General features: G+C 32.3%; 1 protein-coding gene across 2 annotated transcripts; it reads right to left on the reverse strand.

Annotated features, from left to right (window-relative positions):
• Nucleotides 1–1,041: 1,041 nt before the first annotated feature.
• LOC110096181 (probable galacturonosyltransferase 13) lies at nucleotides 1,042–19,029 on the reverse strand. Of its 2 annotated transcripts, none has more exons than XM_020821984.2 (6): nucleotides 18,455–19,029; nucleotides 9,141–9,199; nucleotides 8,841–8,996; nucleotides 4,065–4,652; nucleotides 2,868–3,170; nucleotides 1,042–1,911 (listed from the first exon to the last, which is right to left on the reverse strand). In XM_020821984.2, exons 1-6 carry the CDS (start codon nucleotides 18,666–18,668, stop codon nucleotides 1,621–1,623), a joined length of 1,611 nt encoding a protein of 536 aa, XP_020677643.1. In that variant the 5' UTR covers nucleotides 18,669–19,029; the 3' UTR covers nucleotides 1,042–1,620. The 2 variants fall into 2 exon arrangements, with proteins under 2 accessions (XP_020677643.1, XP_028557121.1); XM_028701288.1 differs by lacking the exon at nucleotides 1,042–1,911 and adding an exon at nucleotides 1,931–2,198.
• Nucleotides 19,030–21,725: the final 2,696 nt, after the last annotated feature.

A 21,725-nucleotide genomic window follows, 5' to 3' on the forward strand; every position in this document is an offset into this window, starting at 1 on the left:
CAACTCGAACTTGACCTTTTAGCAACCTGAATGACCTGAACATGATATATTTATCAATTTTAATTAAATTAATTTTTTTTATAAATTATTAATAATAAAGTTTAAAATATTTGATAAAAAATAATAATATTATATCCACAAGTAAAAGAATTAAAGGAAAAAAAATATATATTAAATTGGTTATTTCATATCAAAAGTTGGTTTTGCGGGTCAATCATAAATTGACCCATTTATTAAATGGATCAACTCAAAATTAGATTTTTAGGATTGGGTTCGAATTGAATCATTCATATACACTTCTTTTGAAATTACAGTTCCATTTTGCTTAGGATTCATTTGTGACAACTTTCTTACTGCATTCTAAAATAACTTTTTATTGTACAAAATTTAACATCAACAAATTTTTGAACTAAAAATTGATTTAGAAAGCAATAAAAAAATTGTCGCAAACAAAGTCTTAATTCGACGTTAAATATGGCTCCATCTCACTTGATGAATTGAGTATAATTTTTGCATACAGATTGCTCCTGATCTGATTGTGGCTTCAGAACTTTCTTTGAGGCTTCCATCATATATTGATGAAGAATATTAATATTTTGAAATAAAACCATATATTTCTCATTTATAGAAAAAAATTTGCTCGGTATATCATTAAAAAAAAATAGATTTGTAGCATATGTAATATTGTTAATTATGACATTATAATTATGAAACCATCTAAAATTTTGATGAACTATGTGATCTTTTGTTTCCAAATTGAAGTAACTTTGAGAAATAGTCGAGAAAAGGAAAAATTATTATGTGTGGATGCTGAACGCTGTCCATAGATCAATTTGAATATGCCATATCGATACCGCGGCTCGGTACCACTGACGTGGTTGCACCTGATTGGCCTCCGGACGTAGAGCTGTATTCGGCGTCCGTACAGAATAATTTCTCCGAGAAAAAGAGAGGAGGATAAAAATATTTAAGAACAATGTACCAAACGAAGCCTATATTATTAACTGAGATACCAAATGTAACTTGTCATATGCCAACATCCCAAAGCAAAGGCTTATTATGAAAACTCTGATAACAATTATGAACAGATAACAAGGAAAAGAATCATCTAACATTTTCAACATTTATGCAAAGTAACAAAGCCCTGATCTCCAATGGAAAATTCCATAAGAGCACAATTACAAGGATCTCCATGCTTTTTACAATTAATAAACGGATGAATACAAAATTATAAAAATGTAAAAAAAAAAAAAAACTAAAAAATCTAGCAATCAAAAGAGGAGGAAAATAAAAAAAATTCTGGCTGCTTGGTAAAACAATAAGGTTTGCCTGTAGCTGATTTGCCATCTGATCCTGCTAAGGGAGATGAATCATGCTTAGATATCTATCCCCTTGGCATGAATAAATATTTTACAAACTGAAATTATGAAATCAACTTCTGCCATCAACAGACTTGCAATTGCTCGCCGCCGCCGCCACCATCGCTGCGCCTCCATAGCTGGTTGCAGCCAACACGGCACGGCTCGTATAACGAAATAATTGTATCTTAACAAGTAACTATTGTCCAGTATCTACTTAGCAGAAGCTGCGTTTCATCCGGTTCTGCATCTCTGTAACTAATTAATCTGCTGGCTCCAATATATGACAGTTCTTTATGAACTCATTGGAATAGTTTACATGTTTGGTCCAAAATGGCTGGAGTTGCCTGTAACCAATTGCTAGCCATGGTTTGCACTGACCATTGTAATGGATAACGGCGGCCTTTCGCACGTCATCGAGATTTGTTTTCTCCTGATAACCCAATCCGAGCATGTGCCAGGATGGGTTGATAGGATGCACATATCCTCTGAATGCTATAAGAGCTGGTGGCAATGTTCCAAGTTTCCACAGAGTCAAATTTGAGCTTAAATTCTACAACAAATAAGGAAATGTTAGAACATAGTTTAAACGTGAGAAGGTTTAGTTAAGAACAGATTTCTTAATATTTAGGGTCGTTTTTTCATCGAGGGATTAAAGGAGATAGTATGAACAGCACTAACAGCACATCTTGTTCCAGGCGCAAAATCTTGGAGGGAGAGCACAAATAAAAAAATAGTTTTTACAAGTCAGCACAGAAAGAATAGAAAAAAAAAAGTAGATTGTGAAAGATGACTACCGCCTCCAAGTTTCTATGGTAGGATGGGAACCCGGTGCGACACCTACAGCGAAGTGAGGATACATATAAGTACCCACTCGCGGGGAAATAACTGCATTTTTTCAAACAGGTGCTATAGAAGACCCATACACGTTTTTCTTACCGTACTCACATCTAAAATTTTTAGTCTATATCCACATGTTCTTTTGCTGATGAGCAACTAAGCTATATGATCCTAGCATGGATGCATAAGATATATCATGCAACAAACAAAATATCATATTTTATTGTCGTGTACATCAGTTGAATAGCAATTCAGGATGTCAAATGGATAGTGTTGACTTATGAGGTCAGCCCTTTGAAAACCTTTATGTACCTACATAAAATACAGGCTTCAACTGATTGACCGGTGAACAAATTTTCTCCTGCTCCGGACAGCAGTATTTCGTGGAGATTTGCTGTAAAGGTGAATAGGAAATACTTGATTTCAAGTATTTCCTATCAATAACCCTCTGAATATTTCTTAATTCCTTGTAAATTAGGCCTCAACAAGGTTTTTTTTTCAAGCATAATTTACCAAGCTTTAAATGGGATGTTGACAGCTTCATATTCATAGTTATGGTGAACTGTAAATGGCCTATTCGAAATGGAAAAAAAAAATCATAGATTATGACCATGTCTAGTGAGAAATTTTAGCAATTTCTATGAAAACAAACATTAAGTTAGTTATTACCTCCTTCATCCAATAGTGATAAGTCTCTCTGATTTTTGTTTTCCTCCATGCTTTCAAGTCGAAGACATTCATCCCATACGCCCAAGCACATTCGTCAGGGTCCAGGTTATTTGCAATCAAAGGATGAGAGAAGTTAAAATATGTTCTAAAACGCTTAGACATTACCCATGTATCTTCTCCTGTACAAGTTTCCACAGCACCATTTATTTTGCCAGAAAGATCAATATCCCACAATTGTGTTAAGTCACGTTGAACAACAACATCATCATCCAGAAACACAACCTTGTTGAGGCTTGGAAACATCTGTTTGAATTAATCATCAAAAATATAGTCAACATATTAGTAAAAGTGTAGGCCAGCATTATGAATGTATGTGCAGATTTTCTTCCTACAAAGAAAAAAAAGAGATAATTCTCCACCTAATTAATTTATGGTTTCCACTATATAAATAATTTTAGGTATTCGTCAAATGCATAAAAATAAAGATGATTGAATGGCCGATGAAAGATCGCTTACAAATCAAATTTTACTTGTATATTTCACCAACCAAAATCATCAAATACCTAATAAATATCATCAATAACTTGCGCATTCAATTTTAGGCCATTTTATAAATGCTAAAAACGAAAAAAAATACAATTATCTTTTAACACAATTGAACCCCTTAGCCGTCGTCGCCTCCTGTCCGACCCGTCCCCCCCCCCATATATATATATATATATATATAGAGAGAGAGAGAGAGAGAGAGATAAATATGGAGAGTCTAGTGCATGAAAATAATAATTGAAAGGCAATGAATGTTATCCCATAACTTAGTAGGATAGAGTATTCATCACAATTGAAGCGAGTTGAACTTAAAAAAAAACACGAAATTAATCCATGATCATCGGTATCAATTAAAAAACTGGTGAAAGAATACACAATTTTTTAGCAGCACTCAACAGGGAATCCTACATTTTAAACTTCGACTATTTTGATTCAATGTTACAAAACCCTTCCTCTAGATCTTACCATCACCATACGCTGCTATAGTTCTCGTCTAGAAATTATTTGAACATTAACCTCAAATCAAAAGTTCAATTATAAAATTTCTTATGATCATTTTTTGAGTTGAAACACAAGGATACTCTCTCTGGCCTACTTTCTGCCTTATATCTAAAATAAGCATATATAACTAGTGAATGGTGATAGTATTACCTCGGGAAGGTATATGCGGAGATGATTGAGCAGAGAGATATATTTCGGGCTCCTCGCTTGCAGCTTTGAAGCAAAAGCCCTTGGGCTATCACTGATATTGGCCCCTGCCACATGATTTCTATGATAATGATTTTTTACATGGTGGTGATGCTCTATAGCGTCAAGCACAGGCACATTCTCTCTTGTCAAACAATTAAACTGGTGGACTCCCTTAACCTCAATGATGGCTGGAGAAATAGAATTTAATGCAAACCATGAATGCATGGCTGGATAGGTCTTCTTGTCAGTGATGACATGAAATACTATCATATCAGATTTCATTGAAGACCTTACTGCAGAATTAACCACAACAGAGGCTGCAAGGACGTTATCGGTAGCTACAATGAAATGGTAGTATGAATTATTGGAGAGAACAGGCAACAACTCGGGCGGTGGTAATTGTTTCCGAGCACGGGCATTAGAGGAGTACTCATCTGTCAACCTCAATGAGAGACAATGAAGGCCTTTTGGAATACCAATTGCTGCAAAATGTTTGTTCACTTGTTCTGCTAGTCTGGCCTTCTTTACTTCTCTATTCATATAATCCATCTGCAAATACAAAAGTTATAAACATGGTTAACAGAGAGCCGTTTTAACACCAGCTAAGATGTGCATTGTGAGCATGGCAATCGAATCACTAACAGCTTCAATGGAATTATAAAGCATATAATCACAGTGAAGATTGTAATTGTCAGGTCATAAAGCAGATAGTGTAGAAATGATTTTTATAATTATACTAATAAATTTCTAACAAAACAGTGCACTGGTGGGTAGTGAATCATTAAACAAGAGAAAGGCCTATTTATGATCAAGTATAATTAAGTCTTGAAAAAGAGGAATATTCATCCTTTGAGACAGGCCTTTACAATGACCTGACTCATAGTTATGTATAGAGTTTGCAGCACTAGTGCTATAAGCAAGAACCTCAGGGTTCTAATTCTTATAAAATGCTATAGAATGTACAAAAATAACCACTTTTAAAGCCATAGAGGCATCAAAGAAGTTAGATTTATCTCAGATCGTAATCATGATGAGTAGCCTCATCCCAACTATCTGAGGAAGGCATTTATATTCCTCATTTTTCATTCATTTTTGTTAAGTGCAACCTGAGGTGTTAAACCTATCATTCAAAATCATCTTGGACTTCTATTCATGTTACCTTAGATCTAACAATTTACATCCTAAACCTTAATTTTATGTACATGTAATATAGATGCACATTCTAACCTTTGTTGTACTTGTCCAAACTAGCTAAGTATATTTTCAACTATCTTATATTAATATAAATAGATCCTACCGTACCCTTGATATAATGATTCCATAATTTATCAACATCAATAGTCACATTTTCACCATATTCAACTTACATATCAACATCTTTAATCACAGCTTTCTACTTAACTCAATACAACATAGCTAACTTATGCATTTGAGCAATTTTATAAAATTCACCTTCAAATCTCAATAATATCCTCCTATAGCAAAACACTCATAATTTACTTCTCCATTTTAAACATTTAGCCTTAATTCTAGAAGTTAAATCCCCATATATATACCATTCTTCTTTATAATTGTTGCACCCTAAAAAATTCATGGCGATAGAGAATGTTTTATATTCTAGCTTTGTACAAAGATCTAGCGCACATACATATGAAAGAGAAGAAATGCTATGAAATTTTATACGAAAAGCCTCGAAAGTATCAGTTTGGTAATGGTGGTTAAATAATGGTGGTTGGATGATGGCGCTCAGGCGATGGTGGTTGGACAACAACAGTGGGACAACAATGGTTAGATGTTGGAGAATGACTATAACAGCCAGGAGGCAATGATTAGACGATGATGGTCAAGTGACTGGTCTGAGTATACCAGTCAGACGACAACACTAGATAACAGTTGTGGTTCTGAAAATTTGCTCACTGGCTCTATTGTGAGAGCTTAAGTGGTTTTCGGGTCAAATTAAAATGTTGATTAGATTGAAGCTAAAACATTGCTTATATATTTCACTCTTATTTTTTTAGGACTTTATGATTTGATTGTAGATTTCCTATAGGAGCATGCTCCTATGATCAATTATCCTTCATGATGATGAGAAATAACTTTCGAAAGTTAGGACTAGTCATTAAAAGCGAAATACTTAGTGACTAATAACCAATGTTTAAAAATCAGACAGAATAGCTGATCTGACTTATTCAACCATGAACCGGTTACAAGGTTATGATTCATATCCCAAGTTGTTAAGTTCCTACTTTTATATAGTTAGAGGAGATAGTCAAACCAACCTAAGTGAAAGATCATTATCATTAGCCATGGGTAGTTTCATCTAAGTGAACCTTGTAAAGATGGATTGCATGTTTGTCAAGGGAACAAATTTAAGTCAATTTTAACTAAAACAGGGCTTTGTGTTATATCAAGTGAACCCTATGATTCATTATTCAATGATTTTTTAGCTATTATGAACTTGCGGGTTTAGATTGTGACTATAATTTAAAGATGTCATTTGTGATAAAAATTCACTAGATTAGAGAGCTGTAGTTATAATTGTTTACATGTAGTGTGATTTTACGGCAAAATCATCGGTTAGAAAACATATGTTAAGTCCTTATTGACAAGAGATTGTTTAAAAATGAATTATGAGGATACGCTTCACAAGGCATTGGCTCTTTATAAGCTTAGATTGTTCTTAAACTTATCATCCTCGATAAACGGTTGCAAAAGACACAAATGTTTTGCTTTAAGTTGACGATAGTAAATTTTGCTTCAATAATTTTATATTTTGATAAATATTAAATTTTTATTCGAATTAAACCCCAAGTGATTGACTTTTAAATTTGAGAGCATCTTGAAAATCATATAATCCCCTCCAGTTGATATCTTCCGTCAACATGGCTATCAACAAGGTATATAAATATTTAATTTTGTTATTTGAAATTCGTCAACTTACTCACTTTCTAACAAAGGATCAATCTCAAGCATTTAGTTTGTTGCCATATGAGCAATGAACTCAAAATTTTGTATTTTTGTAATACATTTTTTTTAAATGCATTAGAGGCCTAATACGAATATACAACAAAATATCATCACAAGTTTTATAGTTGTTCATTCGTTTGCGAGGATAGAATTTATGGTGCACCATTTAAAATTTACTGATCAAACATCTCTTATGAGGTTCAAATATCATCAACACAGATTCTTGCAAAGAGGAGAATCGAGCTTAACACATGGGATTTATGACTCTTCCTTATGGCAGAGCAACTCAACTGAGAGCGTGTGTGTAATAATGATGTTTTGACATTTAAATTTTAAGAGTTCTTAAATTTTTTGAAATAATTATAGAATTTCAAAATATTTGCATGCACTTTGCGGAGAAATTTTTTTGAATTCATTCCATTTCAACTCGTGCAACATTCTCAGACCTAGGGTTTAAGAATTCAATGCATTGGTTGGAGAACATAAAAATTGTTGATTTTAATGGTTTAATGTGTCATACACGCTTTTTGATGCATTTGTAAGGAATGTTTATATTTTTAACAGTGCATTCACATAATGCACTTACATATTTTTAGGACACTTGCACGACACGCATTTCTTGATGCAATTATGCTCTTACACAACGCACTTACCCATTTCTTGATGCAATTATGCAATGCATTGGAGTACTTGTATCATCTTCAATGCATCTAGATAGGGCATTTGCATGTTTCCCTGTGTACATGCACAATGCATTTACACGTTTTAAGTAAATTTGTATGTGCATTTAAAATGTGTGAGGCCACAATTGTTTCCTGTGATTTGAAGAATCCTACACATTTTGTTAAAACAATTGTACGTCTCCTGACACGTAACTATGTGTTGCTTTGTCTCACAAAAAACAACTTTCATTTACATGGTGCACTATTCACAAGGTGTGTAGGTTGTTCACAGGACTCACTGCTAATTCATAGGATGTATACGAGTTCCTATTTAGTAATTAATGTGCGCATTGCTTAAGGCACTCGCACATGTGTGACATACAACAAGTTTGATGGTTTCATTTTTTTAGAAACCATTCACATAACAACAACTTTTTCAACATGTAAGACACTAACATAACAGTTGTTCACATAAATGCATTGTCATTGGAGTGCGTGTAACTTATACTTTAAGTTCATTATTGCTCGCATTTTGCCCGCCTGTGTGTCTATTATGGATCTGATTAAGAATGTTAGCCAAAATCTTTCATATATTTTCAAAAGGGCACTATTCATTTGTATGTGACACATATTTCACTTGGGTGGACCTCATAGAAGTTAACTCTTCTTTGTGTAAATAGGAGTTCATCCTGATTCATGATTTGATTAAGGTTTAATTAAGTTCGTCTCGTCGGAACAATCATTTCGACAATCAATTTGTTGAAATCAAAATTCAAATGACCCTGATTTTAATTTCAAAAGTTTTCAATTTAAATATTATCTTGAGATTCGTGCTTAATTGGATAGATTTTTTTTTGTGTATCAATAATAAAGTTAGTTCACATCACAATAATTACGTACTTCTCATATAGGAGCGGCATTGCCCTTTTAGAAAATACCTTCAAAATATATATTTTGGAAGCACCATGAATCAAAATAGAGAAAGGAAGCAGAAAGCATTCATCCACCACAGCTTCAAATGAACACCATATAATCCATTGCAGGATATAACAATTGCATAAAACGTAAGACATAATTAAAAACAAAAAAAGATAAATAAATCAAGTACCGTTCCCTTCACCATGACTGCAAATGTATTCGCATCATAGTTGTTGTGCTTCATTTCAGAAAGAAACTCGTTAAATGATTCAGGAAATTTTAGGCCACCTGGAATTTCCACGGAATTTGCTTCATCAAATAGCGTATATAGACCTCTCATAAGTCTCTGCAGAATTAAAAGAAAATCATAGGGCATGAAATCTCTTGCCAATTAAAAGGAGTCTGAAGTAGCAATAAACTAATCATTTTGTCCTGCATGTCCCAATATTGAATAGAATTCAACCATTTAAAATAAAAGTTTATTGCGTACCGCTGAATCATCAACGCCCTTGCCAAGAAATCTTGGACCCAACCGCCTTCCCAAACAATCTGGAATAGGAAATAACTAAAAATAATTAGTCAAGACACTACCAAACAATAATAACAGCAAATTAAGCAAATATTTCCAAGGAAAAGCAAGCTATTTTTCCAATAAAATAAGCACAAATATGAGCTATCATTTTAAAATTAAAAATCTAAACACTCATGCTCATAATACCTATGCTAATGAGGAGGTATGGCAAAGACATCAAATTCAAATAAAAAAATCCTAAGATTTTGTTACTGATTTTTGTTGTAGAACTCCTATAATTGTTCTGGAAAATTTAAATAAATGTGCAGAAAATTACATATTGGTACGTAAGGTTGGTGGATCAGGATACAAATCTCAAAGTTTATTCTCTTAAAAATATAGGACGTGCGTTGAGACAATAAGCATTGAATTTGGTAAATTTTAATAATGTAGTTTTCTGATTTTCCAAACTTCATTTCAGTTTTTTTTTTTCTTCTTGCGTATGATGATCCCTATTGGAGCAGCTTGTGCTCCGTTTTGGTTTGAATCCCTGTGTTAGCTTGAACTTCAGTTTGTTCAGCACTTGGTTTGTTAAATTTTTCGTGTTTATGTTTTACTGGCATCTAATCCACAGTTCATTAACATGCCTTATCGCTGCATTTAGTCTGTGAACTTTGGTAATCTACCGCAACTTTATCCTGTCTATTATAGTATGGATCTTTTGGGTACCATATCCAGAGCCGCTAGGTTTGTGAATGCTCAAGCTATGATTTTGCTATGACGGTTACCTGAGGGATTTCAACGACTGTAACCTCTTGAGGAAATGTATGACGTTTCTTTTGACTATGTAAATTATTGGGATCTGTGATTATAAATAAAGATTATTGAGGAATGTGAAAAATAACTTTGTTTTTGATGAACTACATTGATTTTATATCAATTTCCTCTTTACTTGGGTGCTGTTATATGTGCTTTTTTATAACCTAATGCAATTGGAGGCTGAAAATTTTCTAGAAGATTATCTCTTTATACTAGTGTAAGACTTAGATTGATATCTAGTGATTTCTTTCCATTGCTGTAATTATGTTCTCCATTTTTATTGCAAGTCTTTGATCGAATTTGTTATTATTTTATGACATTGAATTTCTGTGAAAGATTTTTACTAGATGACTGTTAAATTATTGTTTTCATGAATGTTGTATGTTTTCAATTCCATCTATAGTGAAGAATAGTTCCAAATTAGAGAAAAGTCCAAAATAATCTCCCAACTATTCATATGCGAACAATTTAGTTATAGAGCATCACAATTCTCAATTTAATATCTCAACAATATAAAATTGATCCCAAATGATCACTTATGTAGAAGTTGACCGAAAATGGAATACAAACTGTTCCTACTTTAATCCCTTGAGTAGATAAAATTGATCACAAATCCCTAAGGAACCATTTGAGACCAATTTTGTATAGTCAAGAGATAAATTTAATAATGTGATACTTGGAGCTAAATTGACCGCGTATGAATAATATTTTTGAGCTTGTTTCGTGACAAAGTAAGTTCATCATTGAGAATTTGAGCCAACCCCACATAGTGGGATAAAAGCTTCTTGTTGTTGTTGTTATTATTATTGTTATATTGAGAATTTAATCTTCTGCATATGATTTTATACGTCTGATCCTATATCAAATTAGAAATTCTAAGACTTCAAGAAATCCTATATGAAATTTGATATTAGAGCTTAAGGTTATGTTAAAAGTCAAATAGAATAATATTTGACATTATGGCTAGAGAACATATTATCTAAAAGATTGAATTTTGATAAATATTTAAAATCAATCAATATTGCTTAATAAATAAAATCAAATGAGGGAAGATACTAATTAGATTAAAAGCACATTGAAACTTCCAAAACAAATTAGTTTCAATCACATGAAGAACAAGTTGAATCTAATCATAATGATACACTCATCCATTTGAATGTTAAAATAGCTAGCAGGAAAGAAATTAATCACAATAGAAATGATTAAGGTAGACTATATATATTGGATGATAATGAAGCTTATGAGCATCATAAATATCAAATGATTTAAATGATGACACAATTAAAAAGGCCAACATTGAGGCATCTATAGTTGATGGAAAAATAATCCTAATTTTTGTTGACAATGTAGTTGCTATGAATACGTTTTTTGGATGAACGCCAAGTAAGGCTTGTTAAATTGAAATTAACCATGCAAATTAAAATATGTAATATGTTGGAAAATAAAAGTAAATATTAGATACATAACATACAACTTTAGACTGAAATGAAAGGAAAAGTATGTAATTATCATAATGTGATGGAGCACATAATAAATTTAATATACTAAAATAATGAACCAAAACTATAACTAAAATATTAATAAAATTGAGGAATCTCTACTACATTATGAAATCATTAAAGATCTTAAAATAATACTTTCTATGCTTAGATTTGGATTAAGACCTAACATTAAAAGATAAATAACACCACACAAAAAATTCTCTCACTTGAGCATGCTTTCAACTCGTACTAGATTTTGAATAAAGTTGAAATTTCCTAATAATAAGAGAGTTACTACATATATTGAAATGTTATAGTAGTTAAACTCACTCTTACACCCATTCCATCTAACACAACAATAATAATGGCAATAAAGGGTAATCTAAACCTACTGCAACTAGTTTTAATATTCACATCAAAGCCTGTTTTAAATGTCATTGGATAGTTCCCTTTACAAATGAATGTCCTAGTAGGATCGATGTGGAGGAGAAATAAAAATAATGAGGGGTGACTTCAAGAACGTGAAGTGGTAAGTAATTCTAAAGAAGCAATAATTGGTAATTCTTTAAATGTTATGCAATATATCATTGTCACGCCCAAATTGAGCTTGCTTTTAAAATAACTTCTATATTTCAAACCTATTTTAATATGATGATCAACTATGCAAGCTCATTATAAACAGTGGGAGTTGTATGAATGTTGTGACTAAATTGGATATTTATCACAAGAAATTTCTGGCTCATTATAAGGAGCTGGAAAGATCTTTCTTGTAGAAATTGCTGAGGCTTTTTAAATAACCTAAGAATCATATCATGAATAAAAGAAGTATACTGCATGAGTCACGGCCCTTCCATTATGCCAAACTTTTTAAATAAATATCAAATGCTCAATACAATGAAACTAAATATTTTAAAGAAAGTTAGATTTAGCGCAATTGAAAAAACAATGTGTGCATTGAGACAAGCAAATTGACCATCCAAGCATTGAATTAACTTTATTTGACATTATTTTAATAGTTACTAATTTTCTAGCTTCCATTTAGTTTTTGTCTTTCCTCTGATAATCCCTATAAGAATGGATTGTATTCTTTGGTTTGGCTCTATTCCCTCTAGCTTTAACTTAGGTCGGTTTAGCTCTCAGGATTTCTATTCCTAATTTAGTGGTTTGGTTCATACTATCTTATATGCCTTTTATGAGCACCTGATTTAAGTTGTAGTATGCCTTATCGACACCTTCAATTTACGTCTCTTCAACGATCCATGCCAACCATATCCAGCATGTTGTAGCATGAATCTTATACAACCTTATCGTACACTACACGCTTTAGTGAACACTCAACCAACAATTTGGTTATGATGGTTACTTACTATATTTTGACCATTATTGTTTCAGGATATAATAGTTAATTTTATCTTCTGACATTATGATTTGAGAAAATCTATGAATATAAGCAGGAGTTCCTAAGAAATATAAAAACAAATCTATTGATATTCTACTTTGATCAAATATTAAATTTCACTTTACTTGAGAGTATTATTTGAATGTGTATCTTCTAGTATGATGCAATTGGACACTATATATTTTCGAGTAATATTATCTCTTTGATTCAATGTTAGTAGTATACTATTATTTGATAATTTATTTCCTTTGCTCTATTTTTATTCTCTTTCACTGCTTGTTTTTTTTTACATGATTATTTGCTTTTAAATCAACAACAATCTAATTCGTTTCAATTGCAGTTTAAGTTTTCAATCGAACATGTTCTTCTTTTATGATCCTGAATATTTAGTTATATGAGATATATATTATACACTTTAATCCAACATGTGCCTAAGTAGACAAGGATTCAACAATTTAAAATCATCCTATGAACATGGCCTAATAGCCTCTAAAAAATACACTGCATGGTACAATGAAGTACTAAAATAGATGCACAAAAGAGAGAATGATTGATTGATTGAGAGAGAGAGAGAGCATTGTTTAAAATTGCATAATTTGAGGATCTTCTTAAGATCCACCTTAGGGTGGCATGCATGCAAAACATATTAAAGGCTTACGAAGGCATATGCCTCAATTATCTGAGGTGTGTGCATAATGAGGTGTGCGCTACTATTTCAACATTTGCATGAATTCTTTGGAAGATGATAAAGATACTTTGGATATTTATGATGTGCTCTTGAATGAAGAATGATTTGTGGAGAATAAAAATAGAGTTTCACCAGCACAAATATAATAGGAAAATCTCGATATTGACTTTTTTTTATGGAGTGAACAAAATAACAATATCGACAAGGTAATAATGGAAAAGCGATACAAATATAATCAATATTTCAAATATATTCTTACTGGATTTTGTTGATTAGAAAAGATAAATAAGATTGAGATTGAAGATGATGAAAATGATTGAGAGGATATTGATTAAGTGAGAGTTAGGTAGGTGGTAAAGTAATCAACTATATTTGTTAATTTTAGTAAGGACTCATTGAACTATGGAAGTGGTAAAGACTTTCAAATTTAGAGTCCTAAGTCATAATTAGGTTATTTTTATGGCATGTTTTCTTGTTTAGTTTAGATTTATTTGCCTATTATCATATATATTTGCATAATTTTTAATGATGCGACTTTGATGCTTTTGGATTACTCTCAAATACTATATTGGGAGGAAATTTAGCTATTTTTTTTTAATGTTACTTGTTGTTCAGTCATATGGAATGTTACTCTTAAATGCATTGTTTTATATTTTTAATTAATTTAATAATTTAATTTTGAGGCTTAAGTCTCAAAAAACATATAGAATTTTGCCTCGCCTCAAGAAAAAAATGCCACAATACTCAATTGCACAATTTAAACCTTGAGAGAGAAAGAAAGATTACTTCCCAAGTTAAAGGTCATTGGATATGAAAGGATAAGAATGCACAAACAAATGAGAAGGAATACGATGCCACACAAAACAAATAATTCCAAAGTATTTGAAATATGGGTAGAATAGACGTGCTAGCAAAAATGAAACCATCATCAACTGGTCCCGCCAAGCTTCAACCACCTAACTAATGTTATTAAAGGTGCTCTATGAAGATAACATGGTTGATTAGTGCCCAAGGTGCTCGCCTGAGCAAACTGAAAAACAATTACCTATTTTAATTATATGAAATATTGTTAGGGAATATAATATAATAATCATCACAGTAAAATATTATAAAATGGTACATCAAAAAATGAATTTTCAAATTTTGTGATGATCATATTATAATATAACATGATAATCATCAAAATTTCAAATACGAAAATGATGCAAGCAAAAATTGGGAAGGGCCCCAAATTTTTGCGAGAAAAAACAAATACTTCCTAGACAATAGAAAATACACTAATTGCCAAAAAGATACAAAATACTATAAAAAAGACACTTTTATATCATAATAAAAAGACACTTACAACTTCTGACTCTTACAAACATGAACAAAGACCACACCTAAAGAAGCTTACATTCATCGAGAAGAATGATACATTTGGAGTGATCAGCATGGAGAGAAGAAGAGGTTAGAAGCTGAGACGAAGAGAGGCATAGCTCGCAAGCTATCCTAGAGGAGAAGAAGAGGGGAGGTGAAACAAGTTCGCAAGCTTTTCCAACAAAACCTGCAGGTTTCTATCCCAAAAATCTCATAATAAGCAACTCTCTTTTTATGTCCAAAACATCATATATATATATAGGATAAAAGAGGCGGCTAAACAGCCCCTAAAATCTATCTTTAAATCTATTAAATATCCTAATTAAAAGAAGGAACTAGAAGGCCAAAAGACAGCAAATGAAAGGCCAAAAGACAGCAAAACAGCAGCAGGAAATCTGCACAGAAAAACAGGGAAACAACCCACGGAAAACCCACCAGCAGGCCACGGGAAATCAGCTAGCAAGGGACCCAAAGAGCCAGCATAGGAGACAAGGCAAAAGTTCATGGGAAAAGCATCCGGAAGGGAAAACTGAGAGGAATAACCAGGGGAACAGCAAAAGCCAACAGAAACCGAAAAGGCAAAGCAGCCCAAGGTCTTAATTCCATTTTAAGAAATCAAAGAGACTCAAGAAGAAACCAAAGAGACAAAGGAAAAAGGGAAATGAATCCAATAAATCTTCAATTTATGAGTTTAAGACACTGTACTAGATATTAATGAGCTGACATCTAGTAGAGGATATTAAAGCTTACCAAAAATAAAATCCAACTTGATTTGACCCCCCCCCCCTTGCCTACATCAAAAAACACCAAAAGTTATTGAATAGATTGTCTAAAATAAAGTGCCCAAAAGGGCCATAGCTCTATTTCAAGTTTAACAAGCAAATAAAAACTAAAGTTGGTAGCTTCCATGGTAGAAAGTTAATCAAATATCATCATTTTCTATTTTATCTTCTTAATCACTTATATTGCCTTTCCCATCATTGCTTTGTGATGTAGGCAGGGGGGTTGTCAAAATAAGTTGGGTTTTATTTTTGGTGAGCTTTAATATTCCTTCTAAAATCCGCTCATAAATGCTTAGTCTCTACTCTTTCAACTCATAAATCTGAAATAATTGAGGATTTCTTTGGTGCATTCCCCCATTTGCTGCCCCTTTGGTTTCCCCACTTAAATCCCCTTCCCCTTCCCTTAGTCTCTTCGGTTTTTCCTCCTGGTTCGGCTCCCCTGGCTGCTGGTTTCGGTCCATGTGTTGCCCCTTCGGTTCTCCCCTGGTGTTGTTTCCCGTGATTTGTTCCTCCTCCCTTTGCTGGCTGCAGGTTCCGGTCCCCTGTCCTGCCTTTTCGGTTTCTTCCCTGGCTGTTTTCCTGTGGCTTCTTTATCTGGTTCTTGTGCTGTCTTTTGGCTGCTATTTTGGCTCCCTTTGATTGCTGTTTCAACTCCCTAAGCTGCCTTTTTATGGGCTGTTTGGCTGCCCTCTTTGGTCCTATAAATATGTGATGTTTAGTGATTAAAATAAGGATGTTATGAGGGTGTTATAATGTGATTTTTGGAGCCTAAACCTGCGGGTTTCTTCATGGAAAAACTTGCGAGCTTGTTCCATCACTTCTCCTTCTTCTAGGAAAGCTTGCGAGCTTCTCCTCCCTTTCGTCTCGACTTCTTGCCTTCTTCTTCTATCCGCAAGTGACCACTCCAATTGTATATTTCTTCTCGATGGGTGAAGAGCAGTTTTAGGAGTCTTTTATTTTATAAAGTTTGTAAGTCTTTTTATTTTATAAAAGTGAAGTTGTTTTTGGTTTAAGTGTCATTTTATGTTATAAATGTGGTAGTTTGTCTTTTTTCTACTTTGTTAGGAATAGCTTGTTTTTTCTTGCAAAAAAATTGGGGTTTTCCTAATTTTTTGCTTGCATCAATTTGGTATCAGAACAAGTTAGCAAATCCTAGGTTTATGAGTCATGTTGTCATTTGTGTCTTGGAATAAAGTGAATTTAAGTTTTGTTGAGTCTTCTTTTCTTTCCAAAAAAGTTCATCTGGAAATTCAACATGATGTTGCTTCGTCTTATTCTCCTGATATTTCTCAAAGCCCTTATGTACCCCCTTCTTCTTCCTCTTCTCAAAAGTCCTTTAAAGTCAAATGTTAATGATTTAAATTCAAAGGGAAAAAAATCTATTTGAGATGGAAGCGTTTGGCAAGATGCAAAGAAAGAGAGGACAATTTTCAAGTCTAGATATCTTTAATCACATTTAATCAAAATAAGTTTTATAGTCATTAGATTAATTTGCTTTAAGATGAATGTAATACATGATAAAATCAACCAAAACTTGTATTATACCACCTAAGAGAAAAATGTAATTGATGTACACACACAAGAAGAAACAGACACAATGGATAGAACTTAAAACAAACTTTATTAAAATAGAAACAGACAACTAAGACTTGACAAACACAACCAGAAATATTAGAAGAAATAAAGGAAAATAAAAAAATGCTATCGCACTACATAATTTCTTGATAGCATCAGTAATGACCATAAAGATCATTCTAATCAAATTCGGATTTGGATATCTTGACTCTTTTTTTTTCCCAAAAAAGAGAAGATTGGTCTTTGCTCCTATTCCCAATGGCATATCTCTTGTTTCACATAAGTGGATTTATAATGTGAAGAATAACATGGAGTGGAACTTCTTCTACTTTCTTTGGGGACCAGAATACACATACTTTCATAAAAAGTCCATCGATGTTATTATGAGAAGCAAGCTTGGTGATCTTCATAGATTCAATATTAAAGGGTAGTTTCGGTATTAATGCCTCCATATCTTCCTAGAACATTATTTTGCAAATCATTATAAAATAAGTTATCTCCATATCTTCAATCATTTGAAATAAATTTTATTTTGCAACACTATTTCACTTGTACCTTTCTTATATGCCAATCTAGATCTTCTCTCTATCTAAAAGGTTGTAAGGCCATTACGTATTTTGAGCAGAAAATTGATAACAGCAACCTGTGCTTATGCTCCAAAGCTTATCTTCACTCACTTCTGTATTCATAAGCCACTGAAGAAATTTTTTTTATCAGCCAATAACTCCGTGGACTTTGCTTCCCAATATGCTTCAGTCGGTTGGAGTTTGTTGCTTATATGTTGCTCCTTGTTTTCAATGAAATGGGAATTTTATGATATATATACTTTTTCAAAAAAATTAATTTCTTGGCCGAAGTCCTCTATGTTTAATCGTGAAGCTCTTCGAAGTTTCTATAAAGACTTTTTTTTTGTAATCATGGAAAGCTCGTTTTTGTTGAGTTTTCAACACAATTAACAAAAGTAAATGGAAGCTGAAGTAAGCCTAACAGCTTCGAAATCAGCAAAGGGATCTCTAAAAAGCATAAATACAGACGAATAGAAAACAAGGTAACAAACAGACACGCGTTCGCATATCGTCCAATTCAAAACACAAACTTTCACCAATTCAACATTAAAAAAACCCATAAAGTATCAAATTCAATTTTCTCAATTCAAACCAACATCACCAAGTCAACAAACCACTACTTACCAAACGACGAGCACTTATTGACGCCTTCGAGGGTGACGACGGCTGTGAGGATGAAGACGAAGGGTAAAAGGAAAGCAAGGACGAGGACGGTGTGAAATAAGGTCCTGTATGAGATATGACGAGCTGCGACCTTCACCTTCATCAAATCAAGAAACCCATTACTGCTCGTCGATATATTAATGCTTCTCATGCTCGGCGAAAACCGAATCTGCATCTTAGCAGCCTGCCTGTCTCCAGCTCTTCAGCTTCCCTCGTCTTGATTCCCCGCGCGGTTCCTTCCGCTTCCTCTCTAAGCCTAAAACCGACGAAACATGCTTCCAAATCGCCGGAAAAGCTCCTACTGATCAACATCGGTGATGCCCTTCGCCGGGAAATTAAAAACCGGCATTTGATGCCGAAAAGGTAAAACACGTTCTGATCAATGCGGCGGGAAAATCTTGCAATGGCGATCGTTAGCTTGAATCTTTTCTTCTTCCGATACAACGATTTGGATTGAATCCCTCTTCCTCCTATAATTCTTTCGATCTCTTTCTCGTATTATTGAGATCTTGTTCGAATAAGAAAGAACAGGGAATGTGACAAAATATAGCTGGTATTTTTTTCTGAATTTGTTATTAATTATTTTAGCCTCTTGCTTGAGTCAAAAGTCAAAAACGTGTATGGGCTTGTGTCGGCGGTTGGGCTGGGAAAATAATAATTCATTTACAAAAAAATTAAGATATTGCATAAGAAAATAATTTAATTAGATTTTTTTATTTAAGAAAAAGGAAAATAGAAGTGTAATTTTTAATATTATAATAGAAAATGAACTCAAGAATTAAAATAATTTTTTAAAAAGAAAATTAAATGATCCTTTAAAAATATTATAAGATAAGTTTGATATTTTTCTCTAATTTTATATTATGTTTTTAACTTAATTAAAAAAATAATTGATTTATTTTTCAGGGAATATTTAAACTAATTTACTTTTCATTAGAGAAAATTAATTCAAAATTTTATTAAACAAAAAAATTAGTTTGTTTTTCATTCAGTTTAATAGAATATTATAATGTTTAAACAGATCTATTTTATTATTTATTATTTTATATACATTATATCATTAATGGGGTTTTTCTTTTTGATTTTGAAAAGGAAAAGCTATAAATTACATTTTTAGAAAAAAAAAATTAATATTATTTATTTATTTAACAAAATTAGTGTCATAATTTAATTATTTATTTTTGTAAGGTGTAATTAATTATTAATGTATTAACCATTGAAATCTACTCTTCATATAATATTTCTTTTACTTCTTCAGATTATGATAAATTAATAATTATTTTTTCTGATATTAATGACAATTTAATTAAAACATGATCAATGATAGAATGAGATTAGGTTGATTTAAACATTGTAATTAATGAGCTAACTTTTTGTTATGAGCAAATGATAAAATTTTGTAATCCATAGGAGAATTTTGGAATATTGCCTAACATAAAATTTTATAAATGACCCCTTAATGAAGCTTTTGAACAAATAATAGTTCAAATCTTCAGCAAAATATCATAATTCCTCTGTTAAACAGAAGCACTAAGGGAATATAAATTCTAAGTTTAATATATTCAATTTTTAATTCAAAATTTCAAGGAAAAATTATAAATTTATAGATATTTTTAAAATAATATTTAAATTTTGAATAATCAATATAAAAATCTAATGAAATTTGCTCTCATAAGTTTATACTTATTACATAATATTAAAAATTTGAAAACTTTTCACAATTTTTTTAAAAAATAAATAATAAATTTAAAAAATATTTATATGAAATTTTGAGTCTTATGAAATAGACCTTAAAACATTAAAAAAATTATTAATTTTTTCGAGAACACTTCTCTTATTAAAAAAAAATTGACGAAAATACATAGAATGTCCTGGCATAATATTTTTCACAAATATAACAAAGAGAAAAATGCATCAATTAGGTACAAAAAAAAGACTGTTTGGTTGGATTTCTTTGTCTTAAAAAATAATGCACTGTAAAAGAAATATTTTGGAGTTATTTGAATGAATGTGTGTAATGATGTTTTTCGTTAAATTAAAACTAATGAACGTAAAGTCCTAAATGATGGCGACCGACGGTGGGTGGCAATGGAGACGGCGGGGGGCCACTGGCGGCAACTACGGACAGCAGTGGCGGTGACCAGAGAAGTTGGTCGATGTTGGTGGCGACGACAGTGGCGGGGATGGGCAATAGCTGAGGTGATGGGGTCGCCGATGGTTGCCAATGGCCAACGGCGGCCAGTAGCAGAAGGCGGTGAATAGTGATGGGCAACGATCAAGCAAGTTTGGGAGTAAACAATTTTCACTCAAAATCGGAGAAGTTTGCTTTACAGTCAAAATAAATAACTTCATTTTACATTACATTTACTATTTTACTTTGCCTCATTTTGTATTCTAACCAAGCACTAAAATTTGAAAACCCTTACATTTGAAATACTTTAGACCTTAAAGCAATCGAACCAAACAGCCCCAAGATATTCTAATCATTTCTATGAATGTGAGTCTCAAAATTTTAAGTTTATTTTAATATAAATATAATTTATATTTTTAATTGATTACTCCTACATTATACACATCTCAAAAAAAAATCATCAAATTCACGATCCATCATAATCAAACTTTAATCACTGCCAATTAAACAACCAAATTACTCTCATCAAAATTTATGAACTGCCAAAAATAAACATATAAAAATAAGTGCTAAATGCAAGAAAACCGTTGAATCAAAACAATAATAAGGTTAATATAAGATTACTCTGCTATTATATTGCAGAAGGGTCGAAATAGTTGCTCTAACGTTTTACTTGCAATCAAATCAGCTATTCTTTCTGCTCCATGATTTTTTTTGGAAATATTTAGGTCAATTAACAGAAACTCATACACATCACATATGGATGACTCGAATCCAAAATCTCTTAATTGATAGCCAAAATTTCAAACCAACAGACCAAAATGAGTAGTAATCTATGAAATATTTGATATTCAAACCAACAGACCAAAATGAGTAGTAATCTACGAAATATTTGATATTTAAGGTCAAAAAGGAGCAGCTTCATTTTCATACATCATTCACTATCTGCCTCTGATGTACAGTCATAAATCCTTTTGATTTCATATGCAGAGCTTCTTTCATGGAGTAAATGATCATTATGATATAAATCCATCAAAGTTCAGTACGAAGAAAGCAGATGGAGCATCTAGCAGATAGCAAAATCTAGTTTAATCGAGATGA

This window comes from Dendrobium catenatum, unplaced genomic scaffold (genome assembly GCF_001605985.2).
Source record: "Dendrobium catenatum unplaced genomic scaffold, ASM160598v2 fragScaff_scaffold_1666, whole genome shotgun sequence".
NCBI classification, from domain to species: Eukaryota; Viridiplantae; Streptophyta; class Magnoliopsida; order Asparagales; family Orchidaceae; genus Dendrobium; species Dendrobium catenatum.